Source organism: Manis javanica, chromosome 11 (assembly GCF_040802235.1).
Source record: "Manis javanica isolate MJ-LG chromosome 11, MJ_LKY, whole genome shotgun sequence".
Taxonomy (NCBI): Eukaryota; Metazoa; Chordata; class Mammalia; order Pholidota; family Manidae; genus Manis; species Manis javanica.
The window spans coordinates 91,126,274-91,150,383 of NC_133166.1; the positions used below are offsets into that span (position 1 = coordinate 91,126,274).

Sequence of the window (24,110 nt, forward strand, 5' to 3'; positions counted from 1 at the left end):
TCTTCCTCACTTTTTAATCTCTTTTAATCTACAGGTTTCCTCCACAGAAACCATAATGATTTTCTAAACCCTTGCTCTGTAGGGAAAACACAATGCTTATTTATTTACAGCTGTTCTCGGAAGCAATGTCGCCCCGGTTACTATCACCTGGATGGAGGAAACCCCAAAGACAGTACCCAGTGTTTTTGCTACGGGCACCCTGCCAGTTACCACAGTTCTGGGGACTACTGTGTACTGTTCACAGCTACCCTGCTTTTCTGTGACTTTGCCCAGTGAACATACTCCTCACATACGATCCAAGGGATTAGACTCTATGATTAGAGGCAGATATCCCTGAGTTTGAACCTTGCCTCGGCCACTTACCAGCTGTTTGACCTTGAACAAGTTTCTTAACCTCTCTGGCCTTGGTCTCTTTATCTAAGGAAACTGGAAATAACAATCCTATCTCATAGGGGTGCTGTGAGGATTAAATGAGAGAGCATACAGAACGTGCCTGCATATCATCAGCACTAAATAAATGATAACTGGAACTATCCGTATTTCGCATAGAAGATGTAGTGAACTTGAACAGAGAAAAAAAGCAAGTCCTTCCCAGCTCCTTTCCTCTCTGGGACCCAGCATCTGGGACTTGTCTAGCAGCTGGTCCTCCAAGAAGCCACTGGGGAGTCTGAGCAAGCAGAGGTGGATCGCCAGCCTACCCTTGGCTTCTGTGGAGGGCCTCTAGCTGTCTTTCTCTGGCATATCTTCTGCTGCCCCTTCCCCTGGTGGGCCAGAGCCTGGACACAGGTGGCAGGGAGGGTGGGCAACACCTAGTGGTCTTGTGGGAGGGACAGTGCAGCTGAAGAGGGGCTGGGGCTGGGGCTGCAGCATTTTCCTTTCCTTTCCAAGCCTCCACTGCCCGCACTCTGTCCCCTTTGAAACCTCGTCCCAGGACAGGGCCAGCGCTGCCTATCTCTGCCCAGCCCTCCCCCTCCTGCCTGTGCAACCTCTGCTCACTTCCTCACCCAGGATGGGAAAGTCGCTATGTTTCTGATGCTCTCTCAGTGGGGGACTGGGATTGCGCCCCAGGTGTTCTGAGACTGAGGGTGCCACTTAGTATATCCCACTTCTGGGAATTAATAGGGCTGGGTGAGAGAGAAAGAAAAAAAGATCAGTCATCATATTCTTTATATGGAATAAGAAATAACCTGTAATATCATCCTGATTTCTAAAATGCTGCTGCAGGTGTCGCCCCGGTTACTATCACCTGGAAGGAGGTAACCCTGAAGGCTGTACCCAGTGTTTCTGCTATGGGCACTCTGCCAACTGCCGCAGCTCTGGGGACTACAGTGTCCACAGAATCACCTCTACCTTCTCTCAGGGTAAAGTGTTCTGTTTTCTAAGACTTGGGTTTTAACATTGTACAGGGCTTTGTGCTTACAACCACCTCCCCATTCACAGGGTGGGAGCCTCAAGTCATCTTTAATAACTCTTGTAGCTTTTAATGTGCATTATTTTGTCAGGGCCATAAGGCAGACCCTAGGGTCCTGCAAAAGTTACAGCTGAATGGTTTACTCATACCAGCCTATGAATAACTTTAAAAAATAACTAAAAAGAGACTGGATATTCATCACCCTGCATTTCCCATCCCCCTCTTTTTAAACTACAAAAGAATTATTCATCTGAATTGGGGAGGTTATGAGAGCCTTCCTGGAATTCACATTCACTGGTGATACTGCTTTCACATACAGGAAATGGGTTAATGTATGTGAAATTAGTTACCTAGCTACAAACTATAAAAATATGGGAGACTGATATCATTTCAACTGTTAAGTCTGAGTTTCTCCTTGAACATACTGGCCCCTCTCACCTCACTAAGCCATCCCCTGTTTATGCAGATGCAATCATTACAGGCAGATGAACATGTGCTCTTTTATTATAAGAGTCACGCTCAAAGACAGGAAGTCAAAACAGCTGTGGAGTGGGAGTGGGCAAAGTTGAGACCCAAATTGAGAGGTGCATGGGGAATTTTGATGACTGTACATTAATGTGGAAATATTTTTTTAAAAACCCTACTTACTACTCACTACTCAGTTTTTCTGGCAAGCATTGCCTCGCTTAACTCAATAGATGAAGAGTTTTGTCCCGAGTGCAAAGTTTTATTTGTATTTCAGATGTTGATGGCTGGAAGGCTGTCCAAAGAAATGGGTCTCCTGCAAAACTCCAGTGGTCACAGCGCCATCGGGACGTGTTTAGCTCGGCACGACGGTCAGACCCTGTCTATTTCGTAGCTCCTGGTATGTATGTATTTTTCCTACAGAAGATGACTTTCAAGACTAGGAAGTCAGGACAGAAACATGGACTTTGAAAATGTGTTCATATCACTCAGTGTTCTGAGCCAGTATCTCCAGAAGATGGTTGGAACTTAAGATGCATGCCTCGAAGTCACCAAGATATGGTGCAATAGAGCAGAACTTGGTGTCCAGGTGGTCAGACCCTGGTTGCTACTTTACTCAAATGGGAAGTTTCTAGATTTTCCACCAAGGCAGGAAATTAGGGACAGTAATCAAATCTGTGGGTCTATTGAGAAGCAGATGGAAAAGCAGAAACAAGGCATTTCTTAAAGCTTTAAATACTTGTAAGTAAAATAAACAAACAAAAACATTAGTCAGTGGTATAGAAAAGCCAGATGGGAAAGCGCTGGCTGGAATCCTAATCCTAGTTTATATCCTTAGCTAAAGTATGATTCCTGGGCAAGTTGTCCTCTGAACCTTTGCAAATTTCAGTTCTCTCAGCTGTTAAATGGGAATAACAATGCCTCCCTGCAGGAATTATTACCATCAAATGTGATGATGTCTGCAAACAATAGAGCATTACATAGCAAATGGCACTGCTGCCGACATAGCTGGAATTTTTCCGCATTGGTCGGTCATACGGGCCCTGCTATGAATCATCTAATAGATGGAGTTGTCTTATAATGGAGCCCTTTTAGCATTTCAATAACTAACCTTCCTTTGTAGCCAAGAATCATATGGCCACTTCCAGGGCCAGGAACTGGCTCTCAAGAAGGGTGGTTTGGGGCAAAGTGATGGGTTGATAACATAGAACTTCAACAGAAATCGCTAACATTAATGCAAACTCACTCATTGTTTACTTCTGCAGTGTCACAACTGATCTCAATCTTTTCAAATTCTATTTCATAGCCAAGTTTCTTGGGAATCAACAGGTGAGCTATGGGCAAAGCCTGTCCTTTGACTACCGTGTGGACAGGGGAGGCAGACACCCATCTGCCCACGATGTGACCCTGGAAGGTGCTGGTCTACGGATCACAGCTCCCTTGATGCCCCTTGGCAAGACACTGCCTTGTGGGATCACCAAGACTTACACATTCAGGTAAAAAGAGAGACTATGAGGGGGTCAAATAAAGCAAACTGTGATTGAAGCCCAGTTCCTCTGTTCATTCACTCGATCATCATTCATTCATTCCACAAGCTCCTGTGAGCACCGTTTACATACCAGACATGGTGTTATGTGCTGAGACAGGACATGATTACTGTCCTCAAGCCCCCGACAGGCTGGTGGGGAAGAAAAATAAACAGAGAGCAAAATAAACAATGCATCTTGTAAGTGATGAGAAAGACAGGACAGACACAGGTGTTTGGAACACGCATGGGAGACACAGCTAACCCACACTGGAGCGACTGAGGAATGCTTACCAAGAAGACAGGGCAAGGGAAGAGCAGCGCATTAAAGAAACAAAAGGGGGGAAGGTTAACAAGGCAGAGCAAATATCATGCTTGAGGAAGATTTGTGCATTTAGGAAATTCCAGGTAGTTAGAATGACTGGTGCATCGAGTGGGGGAAAGGAATACAGTGAGAAGTGAGGTCAGAGAAAGAAGTCACAGACAGCCCTGTGTGTGTCCAAGGAGAGTGCGTGTTATCCTGTAGAAGTTTGAATGGTGGGTGCAGAGGTCGGGGGAGGGGGCTGTGTCTGCTAAGTGCGCTCAGTGCTGTGGTAGAGGCTGGATGACAACTCAAGAGGAAGAAACATGGTCTCTGCCCTCTGAGAGCTCATGGTCCAGTAGGATACACGTCATGTCAAAAAGCAGGCACCATACAGTACAGTCATCACTTCAGGGGTGGTGCCTACTCATCGGATCTCAGGAGTGGGGGAAGAGTGCCTAATTTGGCCTGGAGGAGTCAGGGAAAGCTTCACCGAGGAGGAAACAGGGGCTGAGAACAGGAAGAAGCACAGGGCTTTCCAGGGAGAAAATCAGGGGACAACCTGTACCTGGGAGTATATGTGGGGATGTGGAAAGGTACAATACAGGGGGAATGGGCAACAGACAATGATGGCTGGAACATAGTGCGGGTGAGGGAGGTGGGCAGATAAGGTTGTAAAAGTGGAAAAGGCCCCATCATGGCAGGCCTTGCAGGTCACATCAAGTTGCTGAGATCTTGCCCATGCCTGCAATATGATGGAAAGGCACAGACTGGAAGGTGAAGCGGCATGATCAGGTCTGAATCATGCTGACTGGGTGCAAATACCATGTGGAGGATAGTTCAGGTAAGGTCCTTAATTGGACCATCAGGACATATTCACAGTGGTTCAAGTGAGGTTGGTGGGAGCTAATCTAGGGCAGAGGTAATGGGAGTAGAGAATAGAAGACCCACAGCCCACATGCAATGGGTACTTAAGTAACCGAGTGTAACTTAGGCCAGGGATACACACCCCCTACCTGGAATACCATTCCCACCTTCTCAGCATGAAGTTACTCTTTGAGATTCAGCTTAGAGGTTCAGCTTTCCTTTGTGTTAGCCTTCTCAGAATCCCGTGGGTTCCTGTGGCATCCTGTACATGCATTAGCTGTAGCACTCACAGCGGTGCCGTGTAATTATTCGTTTACCCACCAACCCTGCTGGCTGGACGCTGATCACTTCAGCCTAGTCGTCTTTGTATCCTAGAGCCTAATACAGCTTCTGGCCCAAACCAAGGGTACGGGAAGCTTGTTTGATGAACCAGTGAATGAAACAAAAGGAATAGCGCTGTTCCTTGGAGAGCTTTTCTAGTGAAAAACAAAACAAATATAACAGAATATCACAGGCCTGGTGATGTGATGACGTGAGGCACTATGATGTCAAATTAAGAATTATTAGATGTGGACAGTGCAGAGGGTAGAACTGACTTTTGGAAAGAGTCAGTGAAACATGCTCAAATAACAAATCGCTTAAAGAGCAGAACCCAAAATGGATGGTAGCTCTTGAGGATCAGAACTTCTTGAGCTCAGAGATTATTTCTGATATTAGGTTTTACGTGGCTGCAGTTAGAAAGTGATCTCTAAGGACTTGGATCAGCACTGGATGGCATGACCCTTGGAACTCAGCTTCCTACCCCGGGATGCCCTCCACCACACCCTGTGGGGTTTGTGCTCCCCAGGGATTGAGAGAGCTTCCAAGTTCGTGCCTGCATAGACGTGGCAACCAGTACTTCATCTGTCAGTAAAGGGGCTCAGCTGTTCCCACATTCTCAGGCAGAGTGTATCAGGTATACAAGTTACAACTTTTGATAAGAATTGGGTTTTTAAGCTATTGGTCTTAAATCACGCAGATTAAATGAACATCCAAGCAGTAACTGGAGCCCCCAGCTGAGTTACTTTGAGTATCGGAGGCTACTGAGGAATCTCACAGCTCTGCGGATCCGAGCTACATATGGAGAATACAGTAAGTGACTAAGAGACATGAATTCCTCTCTTTTAAAGATTTAGTTTAATTTGTTTCAACTCTCTAAGGTGGTGACAGCCTCCAAACAAGTAGATAAACTCCTTGATGGTTTTGATAAAGAGTCTCCCATTGGGTCTAAATTTTTGTATTTGAGAAAAAGTTGTTGAAAACAATGTTTCTCTAAAAAAGGCAAGCACTAATGAAAAATGAATGATGCTATCCTGCTTAAAAGAGTCTGCAAATTAAGTGAAAGCTGATTACTAGCCGAAAACCACCTATAACAAACAGGCATGCTCCCTTAGCTAGGAAATGGCATTTACAAGGCCCTCTTCCTTGAGTAGAGCTTCCTTTAGGATTACACTCAATGCCACCATGTTTGCGCATCACCATGGATTCTATTAATTCCTTTTATTGAACTTCATATGTTGGGTACTCTTAATCCCAATTGGAATTATTTAAATGAGAGCTCCTTAAATTTTTTAGTACTCATGTATGAAGGAAGCTTGGCTGGCACGCACCATTTCCGGGCCACAAATGCAGTGAGTAAAGCAGGAAGTAGAAAAGGTGTTTCTGAATAATTTATTGAATCTTTACTACATGCCAGGCACATTACAATATATGCATTGCCTCATTTAATTTCACAACAAACATAGGAGGTAGATACCATCATCACCTCTTCTACAGTTGAGGAAACTCAATCATGAAACAATTGTGTGACTTACCTGGTTAACACAGCTGGTGAGGGTAGAGCTAGAATTAAAGTTCTGATTTTCCTCACACCAGAGCCTGTGTGCTCCATCATGATGGACTGTTATACCTCTACACATGACATAGTGAGCACTACCTGTCTTTGATAGGGAGTTAAGAGAAATAAAATCCAAAGAGAGGTCTGACATTAGATGCTTAAACCTTACCACTTGCTACTTCTCTCTTATTCTCTCTACTGCAGGCACTGGGTACATTGACAACGTGACGTTGATTTCAGCCCGCCCCATCTCCGGAGCTCCAGCACCTTGGGTTGAACAATGTGTATGTCCTGTTGGGTACAAGGGGCAGTTCTGCCAGGATTGCGCTTCTGGCTACAAAAGAGATTCAGCCAGACTGGGACCTTTTGGCACCTGTGTTCCCTGTAACTGCCAAGGGGGAGGGACCTGCGATCCAGACACAGGTGAGTGAGACGACACCTGGCCAGGTGGCTGGGGGTGCAGCCAGGTGTCTGGGGTCTCCTGTGGTACAAATAGAGCTGCATAAGAAAGACCGTGCCTGAACTCATTTCAGAGATGGGAAAGGATTAAGGAAAGCAGCGCTGGAGTCAGGGAAGACAGTGCTTTATTACACTCAATCCTTTTCATTATGGAAATGCCACAGGGTTGTGAGAAAGGTGCTAGGTTACAGGAAATGGCTGTCATGGTTCAGTGCGGGGTGGGGGAGCTGGTGTTGAGTTGCAAGAATTGTTTGGGGAGATCAAAGGCAATGTGAGTGTCTGAATGAATGTGCCCTCCAGTGGTGTCAGGCCATGGGAACAGGGGACCAGTGTGAGCTCAGGGACACGGAAGTGTACGTCTGCTTAGCATGGGAGAGTGAGGGTGAGATTCAGGGTCGTGGCCACGTTTAGAGTTGGTGTCAGGACAAAGGTGAATGCCAGTGCTGGACACTGGGGAATGCTTCAGAAAGGCAGGCTTTGAGTTGCTGAGCTCTGCCCACCACATACCATCCATATTGAAGGAAGTGTATTGTTTTACCCTGCTCACTTCTCTGCACCTCCATTCTTCCTCTGCTTCCCAGGAGATTGTTACTCAGGGGATGAAAATCTTGACATTGAATGTGCCGACTGCCCCATTGGCTTCTACAACGATCCGCATGACCCCCGCAGCTGCCAGCCTTGCCCCTGTCGCAATGGGTTCAGCTGCTCCGTGATGCCTGAGACAGAGGAGGTGGTGTGCAATAACTGCCCCCAGGGGGTCACTGGTAAGGCCAGCACCTGCTCTTCCCTCTCCCGATGCCGTGAATTCACATAAACAGCTTCTATTCCAAGGAATTTCTAGGGAATTATAATTACTTAGGGTTAATCTAAATGGGCTCATTCTGAAGATGACTATTTTGATGCCTGAGAGGTAAAGCGGATTGAGGAAGGACAGGGTATACAATGGGAGGAAACATCAAAAGCTGTTTTAGGAGGTTTGCAAGTAGAAGAAGGTGTTTTCAGATGAAATACATGGTTTAACTAAGTTTTAAAAAAAGAACCAAGGTGAAGAAGGGAAACTTAGTGACCTTGCAAATGTATCTCTTTGCCAGTCCATCTGGGTGAAGAGCTAATTCCTCAGCAGCAGCCTTGATGGCATGGCACTAAATCTGACTTTTCCCCAGACATCTACTTGATTGGCAGTACGCCTCCTAGGGGAGCCGCTGTGTTCTAAAATCTGGGACCACGGTGGAGTGCAAGATCCAACCCTTTGTCCCGGACACCTGCTCCTGAGGCGTCTGTTCTGGGCCCAGGGCAGGGAGCTCTGCTAGAGGGCAGCCTTAGGCCTCTGTGTCTGGTCTGACTGCTGGTGGATGACCGCTTGGATGTGGTGTTGTCCCCTCCAGGTGCCCGCTGTGAGCTCTGTGCCGACGGCTACTTTGGGGACCCCTTTGGGGAACGTGGCCCAGTGCGGCCTTGTCAGCCCTGCCTGTGCAACAACAATGTGGACCCCAGGGCCTCCGGGAACTGTGACCCCCTGACGGGCAGGTGTCTGAAGTGCATCCATAACACAGCTGGTGTCCACTGTGAGCAGTGCAAAGCAGGCTACTTTGGGGATCCCTTGGCTCCGAACCCAGTGGACAAGTGTCAAGGTAGGACTGTGACCCCAGACAGGTTGAACCAGTCGTGTGTGTACACGTAAGCTTGCTAGTGGGTGCAAAGGTACAAACATGCAAATCAGCTGGCCAAGGGTTGAGAATATCACTATGCTACTTTGGTTTCTCTGACTAGTTGGCCTGGACCGTTCACTTATTAAAGGCCTTAAGGCCAGTTTGCCCTGCCCCTCTGGAAGACAGCGCTGGGGGACGTTGGGTGGGAGAAGTGAAGCTGCCAGGTTTCATTCCTAATGGAAGGAGGTCCAGTGGGGCCATGTCCTGTGCCCCACCCAAGGCGGGTTGGCAGGAAAGTGGCTGCCAAGCCTGTCACAGGAGAGCAGTCAACGACTCGGGGCTGAGCTGAACTAAGCACACTGAGATGGGGAGGGGCTGGGCTGGAATCCCTTAAGGGACCCTCTCAGGAAGTCAGCATAATCAACGTATGAACAGGGAACAGTCACATCTTCTAAGGAGTCTCAGCTTCAAAGCAGCAGCTCCAGTGGAGCGTTCCTAAGGGCTGCTTCAGATCTAATATGCATATGCAGATCCTCCCGCTTCAATCCTTCTTTCCAGCCTCTGTGCATGGTGACTGCAGGCATGAGATCAGGTCTAGGGAGTTGGGCCGCCCACAGACTTCCTCCTCAGTCACAAAAGTCCCAGACCAGCCCTGGTGCCCAGAACTCAGAGGTTCTGGGGACCCAAACTGGAGGACTCCTGGTTCCCCAGGAGGTCTTCAGGGAGCCCAGATCCCCCACTCACAGGGGAGTCCCCAGCCCTGGGAATGCCTGAGGACCTCCATGCAACCCGGAGTTCCCACCCAGGGGCATGAAACCCACCTGCCCTGACCCCAACCTGCAGGCTGGCTGCGATGTGCTAGAAAGTATCCCATGGTAGGAAGAGCCCACATGACATCAGATGCCCTGAGTTCAAGTTCAGCTTTTAAACATGCCTATTGTATTATGCTGATTATGCCCATTAATCTCTCTGAATCTTAGTTTCTTCATATGGATGAGTAATTTCAGATCACAGTGGTTGCAAAGATAAAACAAAATAGAATATAGAAAGTACACTGTAAAATTTACAATCTAACTATACAGTGCTATTAATAGAAGTGTCACTGACTTCAGGCCATACATTTCTTCACTCAACTATCTTTTGTCAAGCACCTACCATGTACCCAGTATGGACCTAGATGCTAAGGTTTAATGATGAATAAGTCAGTCTCAGCTCCCAGAGAGCTCATAAGCTAAAAAGGAAGACATACATAAGCAAATAATAGCAGTACACTTAGATTTGTGATCATGTTACTATGTGCCGAGAGTTTTGTGAGCACCCGAGATAAAGCAACCCAGCGAATCACCACGATTCCATTAGAGCAGTATCTCCTCCACTGTTATATCCTCACCTCCTTAAACAGACTAGGGCACCTTGTAGGCACTCAATCAATTTGATTGAAGGAATAAAGCTACTGCTTTCTTATTGCATTTCCTATATCAAAGGCAGAAGCGCAGAGGGTAAAGAGCACTGCCTCTTTTCAGGTTCTCATGCCGGCTTGCCATTTACTTGCTGTGTGACCTAGGGAAATTGGCTTAACCTCTCTGAGCTCATATTAATCATCTGTAAAAGAGTGGGAAATGTCATTACCAGGCACATGACAGGCACAGAAGAATTGTTATCCCCCTTGAGAGCAAAGTGAGAATGCCTGCAGAGTATCCAACAGGCTTACAATGTAATGGGAGGAAAAAAATAAGTGCCACCAGAAAGGGTGCACTGTTATAGTACCTCTTCATCCACACACACCCCAAACAAACTTGCCAGATGATTCCTAAGACCTATCTGTATTAGGAATGTCCTTGAAGGCATAGTCAAGAGATGAATCTAACGCAATGTGAATCTAGGGCAAAGAAGGATTCTTCTTTTTATCTTTGCTATACCGCCAGTTTCTGGAATTACCTTGATGTTAAAGCTTCTTGTTTGTCCTTTGTCTCTAGCTTGCAACTGTAACCCAATGGGCTCAGAGCCTGTGGAATGTAGAAGTGATGGCAGCTGTGTTTGCAAGCCAGGATTTGGTGGCCTCAGCTGTGAGCATGCGGCGTTAACCAGCTGTCCAGCTTGCTACAATCAAGTGAAGATTCAGGTGTGCATTCTAACCAACCCTCTACCTCATGAGTAAAATCTTCAAGTGTCTATGGATGACTTTGTCACAAATCAAGGACCCTTTTAGTCTCCTGGAAGTGGGGGTGGGCTAACTAGTTCTTGCTTTAAAAGTTGCTGTATAAAAAAAATTCTGTATAATAGTGAATATACTTTTGGTTTATGTTCTTATATATACCATTTTCAAAACCCCTTGGGTATCTCATTTGGTACTCTTAACAACTTAGTCAACTTGGAAGAAAGAGCATTCTGACTCCACTTTTCACTGAGCAAAGTCTCAAATATTTTGCAGTTTCTCAAAGTCACATGGCCAGGTGAAACAGAATCTCACCCATGTCCTTTGATTCTGAGTTCAATGTTCTTGCACTTTCCAGTTGAATTTTTTTCCCTGAGATGTCCTTGTAAAAAAATGAAGAAAAACATAAATAAACATATAGAAGGTCTGAGGAGTCCAGAAGGTATCAAAGCTGCCCAAACAAGAGTGGATTCCAGAAATTTCTAATTCATATTCCAGAGAAGAATGAAATTGATGTGGTGTTGTTAATTGTTAATTATTATTTTACTGGGGTGAAGGGTGGGGAGAAAAGGCCCAAATAGAATGCCAAATGTGGAACAGATTCAACATGTGTAAATTTATCTATTTAACCAGGCCTCTATAGTACTTGCCTTGTTCCAGACATTAGTCTAGGTACTATGCAAATACTAACTCGTTTAGTCCAAGTAATAACTATGAGATATTATTATTATTCCCATCTTGTAGATAAAGTGACTTGCCCAAGGTCATACAGCTAGTGAGTAGTGGGGCCAGGACTCAAACTCTGAGAGTCTAGGCTCTAGAGTCTAATCTTCTAATGACCATGTCATGTCAAGCATTTCCATACTCTTAGCTATTATCTCTGGTACCCGGTATTCGACTGTGAGCTCCATCATCTGTTCTGATCCTCTTTCCTGTGTGGTTTCAGATGGATCCGTTTATGCAGCAGTTCCAGAGCCTGGAGGCCCTGATTTCTCAGAGTGGTGGTGGAGGAGTTCCCAGCTCAGAGCTGGAGGGCAGGATGCGGCAAGCTGAGCGAGCTCTTCAAGACATTCTGAGAGAAGCCCAGATTTCAGGAGGTGACGAAGGCCAATTTCCCTTTAGATAGGAGCGAGTTCACAGTCCTAGAAAGCACTGCTCTACTGGGACATAGAATCTTCTGCAGGTGACAGCCCAGCAGGTGTCTGCCTAGTCCTTGCAGAGGTGGAAAGACTGTCTGAGATATTCTCCTGGGACCTGAATGATGGAGATAAAAGAGCAGATACATTTATTTATTGTCTATAATCATTTTGCCACACATTAGTCAAAATTACTTTTTCAGTCCTCGGTTACGTTGGATTACTCTATGCTGACCGAAAGGGCTCATTCTCCTTTTCTTTGTTGGTCAGGTGCTCTTGGATCTCTCACACTCCGGTTGGCCAAGGCAAGGAGCCAGGAGAATAGCTTCCGGACCCGCCTGGATGACCTCAAGATGACTGTGGAAAGAGTCCGGGCGCTGGGTAGTCAGTATCAGAACCGAGCTCAGGACACGCACAGGCTTATCACTCAGATGCGCCTGAGCCTGAAGGAGAGCGAGGCTTCCCTGCAAACCTCTGTAGGTGCCACTGGGTTGCAGTGCTGGGAACCACTGCTGTGTGGGGAGGCACACCGGCCATATTGCTCACTGGCTCACTTTCTCTCTCAGACTTTCTGGTCTACCTGGCAGATGACTGGCCCCTTTCCACTTGAAACAGTCAGACCTGCTCTTGTGTTCTCTGGTTTCCTGCAGTTTCTCATTTTACTGCATTATGTTCCTCTCCCTAGTTCGTTTCTTGCTAACCATATATCCTCCTCCAGACCCTGTCTCTTCCCTCTTCTTGCTGCATACCTCCTAGAGGTTCATATTTGCATTCTCAGCCCTCAGCACTGTGTGGCTGTGATAAATGTTTGCTGCATGAATGAATGAATGAAGGAACAAGTGAAAAGAGAGGAAGAGTGGGAAGAAGGAAGGAAAGAAGGAGCCCAAAAAAGACATGGTTCTGAAAATGGGAAGAAAATTGTCACTGGTGTGATTTTCCTAATGACAGTGTTTGTAGCGTGGCAGGAGGGAGAGATCTGTTTGGGCGCTCTTCAGTTTCTGAGTAATGAAGACAGTGGTGACATTAACATAAGTGGATGGGGGGAAGGTGAATAAGAGAAATGAGAAGATAATCAGATGTTATGGGAGGGGATGAAGGGTTTAAAAAACAATGTGTCGATTTGTTCCTTATCACAAAAGTAATGTTTACTGTAGAAAATTTAGCAAAGACATAAAAATCCCCTATGAGCCCATTCCTAAGAAATAACCACCATTAAAACTTGATATATATTCCACTGGACTTTAAATATATGTGAAAATATAAACATGTATGTATTTTTAAGTCCATTTATATCTATATACAGATTTTTTTTTTGAACTTGGATTTCCGCTTTATTCTTGTCTATATCTTTTTTTTAATGTAATGATCATGGTGACTGGGGACTCCTGATGTGTAGAATGCTGTGTGGCTAATGACAAGCAGTTCCGACAGGACAGATGCAGATCCAGCTTGGGCTCCGTAGCCAAGTGCAAAGCCTTAACCAACTCTCCTTTTTGCACAGAACATTCCTTCCTCAAATCACCATGTGGGGCCAAATGGTTTTGACAGTATGGCTCAGGAGGCCGCGAGATTGGCAGACAGGTAAGTTGAAGCTCTGCTTCAGACCATCTCTGAGAGGCCAGACTTCAACAAGACTGTAGGGTACTCAGGGCCTGGGCAACAGGTGTATTACCTCCATGCTCCTTTGCAGTCATGCCCCTGCCTTGAAGCCATTAGTGTGTAGATGGCCACGGGTCTTTTGGTAGGAGTTGGGTGGGGTGTTTCTTTCCCAGATTCCTCTATGGCTCTGGTGGCTGTCAGATGTGATGCCTCGGACCCCATGAAATCAATCAGCCCTTGGAAAAGAACGCTGTGCAGCTTCGAGGGGACTCCCAGGCTCCCATATGGAGCCTGGAGACAAGTAGCTGCAGGTTGTTTGCTAGCCTGTGGGAGCCAAGACTGCAGAAGGGGGATTTCCTCCGCAAAGCCGCTCTGCAGGTCCTTAGTGGTAACAGGCGCTCTGGAGTCCTTGCCGGACTACACACCCTACAGCGCTGAAGAGGTCTGCACGGGAGAGTGCTCAGTTGGGTAGCAGGCTCTGCTGATCCCAAGTGGAATGCAGTCAGAGGAAGGGGGCTGGCTTGTGATTTTGTAGCATGAGCTGCCTCCTGAGCTTGTTTTGATCACTTGCTAGAACTAGGAGAACAAAAGCATCCAAGGGACTTTTATTGACAGGCTTTGTCCCCCCAGGGGTGGACCCAGTTTAGTGTTTCAGCAAAAGTGAGTAGGGGGTTGGATCTTGGATGAAAGAAAACCTAAACCACGTGAGTAAATATGTCAAGAGGAATCATCTAAATCTCTGAAGGTCATGGTACCACTGTTTATAGACAGAGTACCTGAAATACGGAGAACATGATGTAATTAGTTTAGTTCCACCTGCTGAGTCAGCCCTCAAACCCAAAATAGCACTCAGGCCTCCTGAGTCCAAGTTTGGTCTAACTCTGTCCATTAGCTAGCTATAGGATTTAAAATTATGATTTGCAAAACAGTACCTGTCCCAGAAAGTCCCTAGGGATTTCTTTCTGCAGAAAGCAGCTTATAAATGCAATATTTTATCCCCCCCGAGACAGCTCCTGCCCATCCCCACCCCCACCCAAGGCTTCTCCAGATTATGGCACAAATATAAGGTCACCAAAAGATCAGTGACCTGAGGCTACTTCTCCAGGACGCCTTCTGCTTCCTGAAAGTTCCTCTAATTCTACCTAATCTGTGTCAATCCTATTGGTCTTTTCTAGCCAAACCAGTTCCCTCAATCCTGCCCTTCATTTAAATAAAAGGCCTAAAGGAAGCCTTTTCCTATGAAAACTCTAATCCTTTGCCTTTAATCTTTTCAGCCATGTTGAGTCAGCCAGTGACATGGAGAAACTGGTAAGGGAAACCGAGGGCTATTCCACACAAGCTCTGTCGCTGGCACGCAAGACCCTGAGTCAAGGAGGTGGAAGTAGTCCGGACAGCTCTGTGGTGCAAGAGCTTGTGGGAAAGTATGTTTCAATGGGTTTTCGTGCAACCAATATAATCTGCATCCTCCCTGGGTATAACGCAAACCACATTTGAGAGGCACCATGTTTCTTTAAAAAATATTAATAAGAAGGAAAAGAGAAAAGAGTGTTACTTCAGGGGAAAGCAGATGCCTTTACAGCTGAAAGAAGAAAAGGCTGATTAATCTAAGTATGTTTGTGTTTTGATTGCAAGCCTGTAATATTTGGAAATACGTCACCCTCTGTGGTAGATGAAGGATGTGAGTAAGCCCATCTGTTGGCATGGAGGATGTAACAATTATTATTGAGAATTGGGAAACGGGTTGAATTCTTTTCTGACCCAAGCTTCATAAACTTTAACGCTTATATATAGATTGTGGAGAGGAACACATATCTGACACATAATCTCACTTGGTTCTTCTGATAATTTTAACTGTATACTTTTAAAACAATGGGATGAGTTTTTACTTTTAATGAAAAGAGTGAATTTTCGAACTTCTCTCTCTTCCCCCACTGCAGATTGGAGAAAAGCAAGTCTCTGGCCCAGCAGCTGTCCAGGGAGGCCACTGAAGCCGATACTGAAGCAGAGAAGTCTTATCAGCATAGTCTCCGCCTTTTCAATTCCATGTCTCAACTTCAGGGAGTCAAGGATCCGTCCTTTCAGGTGAGGGCACCTAGTTTACGTGCTTGGCATGCAGAAGAAGGGTCATAATGCTTTCCTCAGTGGGGTTGCATAGCAGCATTCAATCATTCAGCTTTTTCTCCATGTAGACCTTTCTTGCTTTAGATTAGGAAGAGTATTCATCTTTCTCATATCCATCCTTTATTCTTAAACCCAAGTTTTGGTCTCTGTAAAGGTCTTGGCCCATATCCTGAACCTATTAGTAGATAAAAGTCTTATATCTCTTCCTTAGTTCTGGGGACTGTTGAAACCTGTGGATCCAATTTATAGTATGTCTCTACGTACAGCCATTCAGAAGACTTTTATTCTCAGAAGTTTCTAGAGTGTTTCTGTCATCAGTTCCCTTAACTGTTTCAGACTTACTGGATTAAGAAAATTCAGCATTCTTCCCACAGCAAAGAGCACTCACAAGGATTCCCCCCAAAAAATGCATAGATAAACTAATATGTTTAAAAAAAAAAGCAGAGACAAAACCTGTTTGATGCTGGGAACCTGCTTCCTGACTATGATTAGGCATATTGCCTCATTTCTGTTAGACTTTGGGCCTAGGTTTTCATTGTTTTCAAACAATGATGCCAGGTCCTAAGAAAGCTGGTATGGTAACCGGTGAGCAGAAAGTCAGAACTCATTTATTTCTTGGGCTCACAGGTCGAAGTGAAGAAGATCAGACAAAAAGCTGATTCTCTCTCAAGCCTGGTGACAAGGCATATGGATGAGCTCAAGCATGTGCAGAGTAATCTGGGAAACTGGGAAGAAGAATTACAGCAGCTCTTACAGAATGGAAAGAATGGGAGACAGGTACCCTCTGGTTAATTCATTCACTCAGAGTGCATGTACTGAATGCCTAAACCACGTGAATAAATATGTCAAGAGGAACTATCAAAGTCTCTGAAGGTCATGGTACCACTGTTTTATAGACGGAGTACCTGAAATACAGAGAACATGATGTAATTAGCTCAGTTCCACCCGCTGAGTCAGCCCTCAAACCCAGAATAGCACTCAGGCCTCTTGAGTCCAAGTTTGGTCTAACTCTGTCCATTAGCTAGCTATAGGATTTAAAATTATGATCTGCAAAACAGTACTTGTCCTAGATAGTGGATTAGAGTTTGAGACTGTTCTCTATATAGGATGTGTTGTTGGGTTATAAAGTTTGTTCTGGCCCAGACTGTAAGGGGCTTTGCTTCCAGCACCCCTGGACTCTGGTAAGCCACAGCATTCTTTTGTCATGAAGAGGAACGTGTCAGGGTGAATTTGCTGGCAGGAACGCATTTCTTTGGTGTGTGTTATATTCTCTGTAATCTTGTTCTGTCGCCTATGCACAGAAATCAGATCAGCTGCTTTCCCGTGCCAACCTTGCTAAAAGTAGAGCCCAAGAAGCACTGAGTATGGGCAATGCCACTTTTTATGAAGTTGAGAACATCTTAAGGAGCCTCAGAGGTAAGAATTTCACAGTTCAGGTCACTTGAATATTTTGAAGGTACAATTGTGACTTTGATTTATTTTGAATCCTCATATATCTCTCTGAGTGATAGGCACATTGGAGTATTAACAGATGCTTAATGAATGCCTTTCTAAAGAAAAAGCTTTCATTAATATTTGATGTAGTTGCAAGAATTGAACTAGGTGTCAGATGACTTGCATTCTGGCCTCTGCTGGGACACGTGACAGATCTAAGCTGGCTGTGTGACCACAGGCAAGTCACAGAGCCTTTCCAGACCCTAATTTCCTCCTCTGGAAAAGAGGAAGTTGAATTGTCATCTCTAAGATCCCTCAAAGACCCAGCATTCCATACCATACAGATATTTTTCCTTTTCTTTGGCAGCCTGGTAGGTTCCCACATAGAACCAATGCAGTTGCTAGGTGGTGATGGTGGAACAAGCTTTGTCATACCATATAAAGCCCAGGAAATTTGGGTTGTGTCTTCAGAGATTTGGTTAAAATTTTAGGCTTATTCACTAAAGAATAAAAAAGAAACATTCCTTGTCTTGAGATTTTCTTCAAAGATAGAGCCTCTCTACCCATTCTGTCCAACCTCCAACTAAGCTGATCCTTGACCAACGCTGTGGTTAGAGGCGCTGACCTCTGCACAGCTGCAAATCCATGTTCAACTTTTGACTCCCCCAAAACCTTAACTCCTAATAGCCTACTGTTGACTGGAAGGCTTACTGACATGAGAAGCCATTGATTAACACATATTCTGTATGTGACATGTATCAATACTGTATTCTTACAATAAAGTAAGCTAGAGAAAGAAAATGTTTTTACAAATTGTCCCAAACTCCAAAAAATTTTCCAATACATTTATTGAAAAACAAATCCGCCTGTAAATGGACCTGTGCTGTTCAAACCCACATTGCTCAAGGGTCACCCGTACTGTCATTAGCAGTGTAGGGTTTCAACTTTGGGCTTCAAAGATTCCACCTGCTTTGGATCTACTTTGGGGTCTTAATCTTCTTGCAGTGGTGGGGACCCAAGGCAGGCTGATGGTCAGTTCTCTAAGCAAAGAACTAATTGTGGCCATTTCAATGCCTCCTTTAAGATGCTTTCTCCTGAATAAGAGAGAGCAGTAATAGCCACCACTTCCTACACTCTTGCCCCCAGGGAGTAAGAACACTCCGGAATTTTTTCGTAAAAGATTCAGCCCAGATCTTCACTTGTAAGTTCGTTTTGTAAGTTAGTTTTCATCTTCGCGGCAATGTTTTCTTGTCTTCATTTCAGAGTTTGACCTCCAGGTTGGAGACAGAAAAGCAGAAGCTGAGGAAGCCATGAAGAGACTCCCTTACATCAGCCAGAAGGTTGCAGTTGCCAGTGACAAGACCCAGCAGGCCGAAGTAGCCCTGGGAGGTGCTGCTCTTGACGCCCAGAGAGCAAAGAACGCAGCCAGGGAGGCCCTGGAGATTAGTGACAGGATAGAACAGGTAAAGAGAAACAGGGATTGGCTTCTTGATAAATACATAACGTTTTTCCTAACACAAAACTCACAGCTGTAGCTCATTCATTCTCTTTATCCCAAACTCAACATCTCAGGATCCTAGCAAAGTCACTCAAAAGATTGGCAGCAAATAAATAAGGCAGAGAATGAAATGAGTTTCTTACCCTCCGGGTCTTTCGAAATGGTTCCTATTTTCACCTTTCAGTGAGAGTTCACCTGAGGGAGAAGCAGTGCCTCACTGCTGACCCTCCTAGTCCCTAAAGGTGCACCCCAAATTCCTTGTTTGAGTCAGAGCTTGGGGCAGGGTGTGTCCGCCCAAGCCTGACTCCCGTTGTTCATCTAACCCTGCGTCAGGGCCTGGCTGCAGCTGTATTTTTTCTGCAGTTGTCTTTGGGATGTTTGTGTGCTCATCCCTGTTTCCCCTTCCGTCCCTGGCTCCCTTTCTTCTCCCAGGAGATAGAGACTCTGAACTTGGAAGCCAACGTGACAGCAGATGGAGCCTTGGCCATGGAGAAGGGACTGGCCGCTCTGAGGAGCAGGGTGAGGGAGGTGGAAGGAGAGCTGGAACGGAGGGAGCAAGAGCCAGACACCGACCTGGACGCGGTACAGTTTCCCTTGCTGTCCACGGGAGATCCCTTTAAACTTGCCAATGTGAGAAACACCCTTTCAAGATTGGTTTGTATTTATTTTTCCTTAGGTGATTACAGAAGCCCAAAGAGTTGATAACAGAGCCAAGAATGCGGGAGTTACGATCCAAGACACACTCAACACACTGGACAGCATCTTACACCTAATAGGTATGTTGGACTGCCCGTAACTGTCCAGCCCCGTGCCTCGGGGCTGCTCCCTGGAAGACTGAGGAGACCCACCCTGGTGAGTGGGAGTCTCAACTTCCCTTAAGTGTGTCAGAAATTTGCTTTGTTTCCAGGCCCGGAAACTTTGGGTAAGTCCCTTTACATTTTCTGGACTCTGTTTTACTATCTCTAAGATGGGTCACTGAGCATCTATTGCCCTTTAGGTGAAAGTCTGTAGGTTAAAGAACTGGGTATATTTAGGGAAGGTGGATTGAGGCTCAGAGAGGTTAATAATGTTTTGAAGACCACCAGTAAATTGTGTGGAGGCAGGATTCAAACTTCACAGCTAAAGAGAAGACTAGACGGATAGCTTGGCAGTCCTGCTAAGGATTCCGGTCTTGCTCCTGAGAAGCTAGTGGGCAGTTCCAAGCAGAGGAATAACATCATCACTGTACATTTCAGAATGATCACTAGGGCAGCTGAGTGGAGGAGAGCTTGAAGGACAGGTGGACAAAAGGAGGGCTGAGCCCACTCAGGAGATCGATGGAGCCGCTGAGATGAGGGAGCCTTCTGTGAGGAAGCGGAAATGCTGTTGGGGGGGCCAGTCAGTGCAGTCAAGAATCAGTTGCTGATTCTGCCATTTGTCCCTCCCCAAACCACAGTTTACCTTGACATAACCAGTTGTGGAAACTTGAGATACCTGTAGGAAAACCCAGAAGAAATTTATAAGCAATAGGTCCATGAAATAGATTTGATAGCACAGTGTGGCAATGACTTTGATTTCCACACAGAATCCTTCCCTACCAAAAAAAACTGATTTGAATTAAAATTTAGGATTTAGTAGAACTGATATCAAACCCTCATATGGCCTATTTTATCAAGCTTGGACTATAGCAGAGATGCAACAATCTTGATAGGTTCCAGCAACATTCCGGAAAAGGCTTGGTTCTACTTTTTCAGTTCAGTAGAACAACTGTAAAACCTGATTTTTCTGTGAAGCATTATCATCACCCTGAGAAATCAATAGTGTCTCTCTTATACTAATGGGTCCGCTTTGTGGTCCAATGAGCCTCAAAGAGTAAAATACCTTCTAAGGATAAAGAATGCTGGACAGTTGAGATTTCAGCAGCTTTGTTTAGTGTTCTGAAAAAGGTAATGAAATCACTAGGGCCTTTAAAGAGAAAATGAGAGTGGGGCCAGGAGGACAAGTTCTAACTATTAATATTCACTATGTGTCAGGCACTGTGCCGGGCATTTTCATGGTGTAATATCACTTAAATCTCTTAAAGGTCCTACGAGGTGGGTTTTATTATTTTTATTATTTTATTTCACAGAGGAGTAAACTGACAGCTCAGAGAGGTTAATAATGTCCTACAGATAGTGAAGTAAATTATGGATTCAAACAGAGATCCTTTGTTTCCAACACTCCTGCTATTTTTGAGCAGCTCCTGCTGCCTCTCCGTGGACATGATTATTTTGTCCCAACTTACTTAACTTTCCTAGTATGTGTTAGAACCCTAAATTCTTGAATTCTCCCCTGCCCTCAGGTGAAGGCAGATCTATTAGCTCAACATTTTTGTTATGGTGTTGATTCTACTCTATATGCTGTCTTGAGTCCTGGGATAATAAAAGTTTAATCGTTGTTATTATTGTCAAATGCTATATCACTACAGCTTGGATCTGTGAAGAACCTAACCTTGAATTTGAATTGACCAAGGGCTGCTCAAACCTATTCAAACCAAACAGGCCTGGCCAGGTGCCCTTCTTGCTGACATTAGTGTTAGGTTGTTTATGGGTAAAACATACTTGAACAAATGTAACTACATTTCATAATGGAAATAAATCAGTATCTAGCCAGGTTCCCACTGTTTCAGGCCAGAATGAAGTCTCACATCACTTCCCAACAGCTGGAATCCATCCCCCAAATAGCAAAGCATACCTTGGCTTCTATAAACCCTGAAACCCAGCCAGTTTCTGAAGGTCTTCTAATGGAAAATAGCAAGATATTTCCTAAGTGTGGTTCAGAAAACATAATTTAGAGTTGATTCTGATCCCAGAGTGAGCTGTGTTGGGCAGACACCTAGGACAATACTCAGTCCCCTATGCCCTTCAGCCTTCATCTTTTCAGAGCATGAACTCTTGACCCTAACATGAAAGGAGAAATCCAAGGTGCATATCGCTATCCTACAGAGCTCAGAAGCTTGAACTGGGTGCTTCCTTCACAGCCCAGTTACTAGGCAAGAGCTCTCAAAATTTTTTCTATATTATTTCTAATTGAAAACAAGCTTTTTGAATGCATGACATGCTCTGGGCAGATGGAAGCAAGATTTAGTTAAGTGTACAGGAGGGCCCATTTGTGTTCAAGGAGATCTAACCACAGCTCTTCTGTAGTAACTCCTTTCTTATCCCCTTAAACAGGCCAGCCTGGCAGTGTGGATGAAGAGGCGCTGATCTTATTGGAGCAGAAGCTTTTCCGAGCCAAGACACAGGTCAACAGCCAGCTGCGGCCCTTGGTGTCAGAGCTAGAAGAGAGGGCACGTTGGCAGAGGGGCCACCTCCAGTTGCTGGAGATGAGAATAGATGGGATTCTGGCTGATGTGAAGAACCTGGAGAACATCAGAGACAACCTGCCCCCAGGCTGCTACAATACCCAAGCTCTTGAGCAACAGTGAAGCTGCTATAGAAGATTTTCAACTAAGGTTTTTCATACATGCCTCAAGGCTCAGGAGCCGTCTCATGTGGGTGGGGTGGGCTGGGGACATTTGAACATGTTGAATGGGCGTGCTCAAGCCAACTGAACCTTATCCCATCCCTGAGACCTGGGCCTGATAAATGTCTGATGGCACAGGTGTGATACTATTTGCTTCCCGATGCTGGGCAATGGGGCAAATAGCACTGGGTGTGAGACTGATCAGGGCCTGGACCCCAAAGGGTAGACTGGATGGAAGAACAAACTGCATGGGCCAATTTTTGCCTCAGAGTATTCGTAAACTGAGTCCGGGAGCGTGGACAAGCGCTGCTGGGTTACAGTCAGCCTATTTGTTGAGTCATGTGAACAAAGGGAAAAATTCTGACTTTGCCCACCCATAAAATTCTTCCTAATGTCACAACTAAGAGTGAAGTCCAGTCATACTGTGGCCAGTAAAATACTATTGCCTCATAGTATGCAATGCAAGTTTCTTGTTGACCAGAATACCTCCCCTTTACTGCCCAATTTGTCAAAATGTACTCCGCTTTCAAGCTGGAAGAGGTGAGCAGTGAAGGAGTGGAGTGAGGGGCTGGGAGGCTGGCCCATTTGGAGTCATGGTGCCTGCTTGGGCCCTGCTACCTGCAAATTCTTCAGGGCCTGGGAGTGATATCCTTTTTTCTGATGACGGATTCCATGGCACTGTAGGGACTACATTTTTATTAAAGCATTTCCTACCAGCACAGCAAACATTGGGAAGGTGTTTACTTTGGGGTTTCAAAGCGATAGAAAAATGTAGCTCGGGTGTTGGAAAAGGTATAATGACCTAAAAGATGTATTAGTCAAATTCAATCCCAGTTTTCAAACACTAAAAATTACAAGGGTTTATGTGTTCTATTCTCTTTCTCTCTCTCTCCCAGAGAATGTTCCTGTTCACACTTGAGTGGGGTAGAATGCATCCTTCCATCTGTCCTTACCACTTATATTTATTGAGTACCTAATCTGTGCCAGGGGCTGGGGTACAGTGGTGACTGTAGTCTCTGCCCTCATAGAGTTGATTGCCTAGTGAGGAAGACACACATGAAAAAAACTTTAAACTTACAAATCTTGTTTATCACAAGTAGTGTTTGTTGCAATAATCCCATGGTTTGCAATTTCTTTTCTCAACAGAACATATGTTGCAAGATACTCCCATGGGGGCACTTACGTTTTGGCAAAGCCGAGATGAACTTGGGTGCACGCTCTCTGCATTCCAGCTGTCTCCCCATCCCCACCCACTTCCACAACTGATTGCCACAGACTGTTGAGTCATAATAACACCAGTGGGAATTTGCTGGAAAAACCAGGGGTACTTCCACCTCGGCGTGGAAGACTTTGGTATTGCCTCACTTCTGTATTTCCTTGGCTTTTCATGGACATGTTTTTAAATGAAGAACAATTCTTAAATGTCTATGGTCAATTTCTAATTATTAAACTCAAAGCCTAAGGTGCCTAATGGAAGCAATGGAAACCAAAATGCCACAGAAAGAGTAATGAGTCCTAGAGTTATTATCGTTAATTCTTTTTTCTGAGCATCTTCTGCCCTTTCCAGCTGGGAGAATGGTTTATGAGGTTTAACTGGTGCTGTCTCCTAAGCATGAAGGATTTATTCCTGGAACGACCTGAGCAGGGTGGGAGTTATAATTAATATTTTTGTCTTTTTTTCAACAGCTATAAAGTAAAAGTAAAATCAATAGTCTGTGTACATTGTCGTGCTTTTAAATAAGTTAAAATTTAATGAATTAAGCTCCTGAATTGACCATCTATCTTAAGAGGCTGAGGAAAATACTCCGTCCCTGTCCACACTGACCCCCACCAAATTCACACAGATCTGATCACTTTGCTTTACCTTTTGTGGAAATAAATTTATAATCCTGTCTTGGCATACTCAATCACATATCCTACAAATCTCTCACTGTAATTAACAATCAGAGCCCAGAAAAATCTCTGTATTAATTAGATTAGCTACTGTATCACACAGACCTAAAAATGTGCATAATGCAAACACAATAGGCCTTTTCTTCCTGCTCCCATAACATACTGCATAGGGAGAGAGTTGGCAGGATGGCCCACCACCTAACTATTCCAAAGGCCTTGCCATTGACATGTGACTTTT

General features: G+C 45.0%; 1 protein-coding gene across 4 annotated transcripts in view; it reads left to right on the forward strand.

Moving 5' to 3' along the window:
* The window catches only part of LAMC2 (laminin subunit gamma 2), a 50,089-nt gene extending 26,805 nt beyond the window's left edge, over positions 1-23,284 (forward strand). Inside the window, exons 5-24 of one of the 4 annotated variants that reach the window (XR_005062058.2) lie at positions 1,225-1,361; positions 2,154-2,276; positions 3,183-3,372; positions 5,588-5,700; positions 6,650-6,868; positions 7,486-7,668; positions 8,290-8,535; positions 10,530-10,675; positions 11,655-11,805; positions 12,115-12,320; positions 13,346-13,425; positions 14,718-14,864; positions 15,381-15,525; positions 16,192-16,341; positions 16,866-16,980; positions 18,262-18,461; positions 18,929-19,078; positions 19,173-19,272; positions 21,688-22,519; positions 23,126-23,284. Coding sequence is in view for 2 of the 4 variants with exons in the window: in XM_037021088.2 (XP_036876983.2) it covers positions 1,225-1,361; positions 2,154-2,276; positions 3,183-3,372; positions 5,588-5,700; positions 6,650-6,868; positions 7,486-7,668; positions 8,290-8,535; positions 10,530-10,675; positions 11,655-11,805; positions 12,115-12,320; positions 13,346-13,425; positions 14,718-14,864; positions 15,381-15,525; positions 16,192-16,341; positions 16,866-16,980; positions 18,262-18,461; positions 18,929-19,078; positions 19,173-19,272; positions 21,688-21,941 (3,055 nt within the window). In the remaining 2 variants the exon portion in view is untranslated. Of the gene's footprint in view, positions 1-1,224; positions 1,362-2,153; positions 2,277-3,182; positions 3,373-5,587; positions 5,701-6,649; positions 6,869-7,485; positions 7,669-8,289; positions 8,536-10,529; positions 10,676-11,654; positions 11,806-12,114; positions 12,321-13,345; positions 13,426-14,717; positions 14,865-15,380; positions 15,526-16,191; positions 16,342-16,865; positions 16,981-18,261; positions 18,462-18,928; positions 19,079-19,172; positions 19,273-21,687 lie in introns of all 4 variants that reach the window. The other 3 variants (XR_012122835.1, XM_037021088.2, XM_073216882.1) reach the window with 3 other exon arrangements.
* The last annotated feature ends 826 nt before the right edge of the window (positions 23,285-24,110 follow it).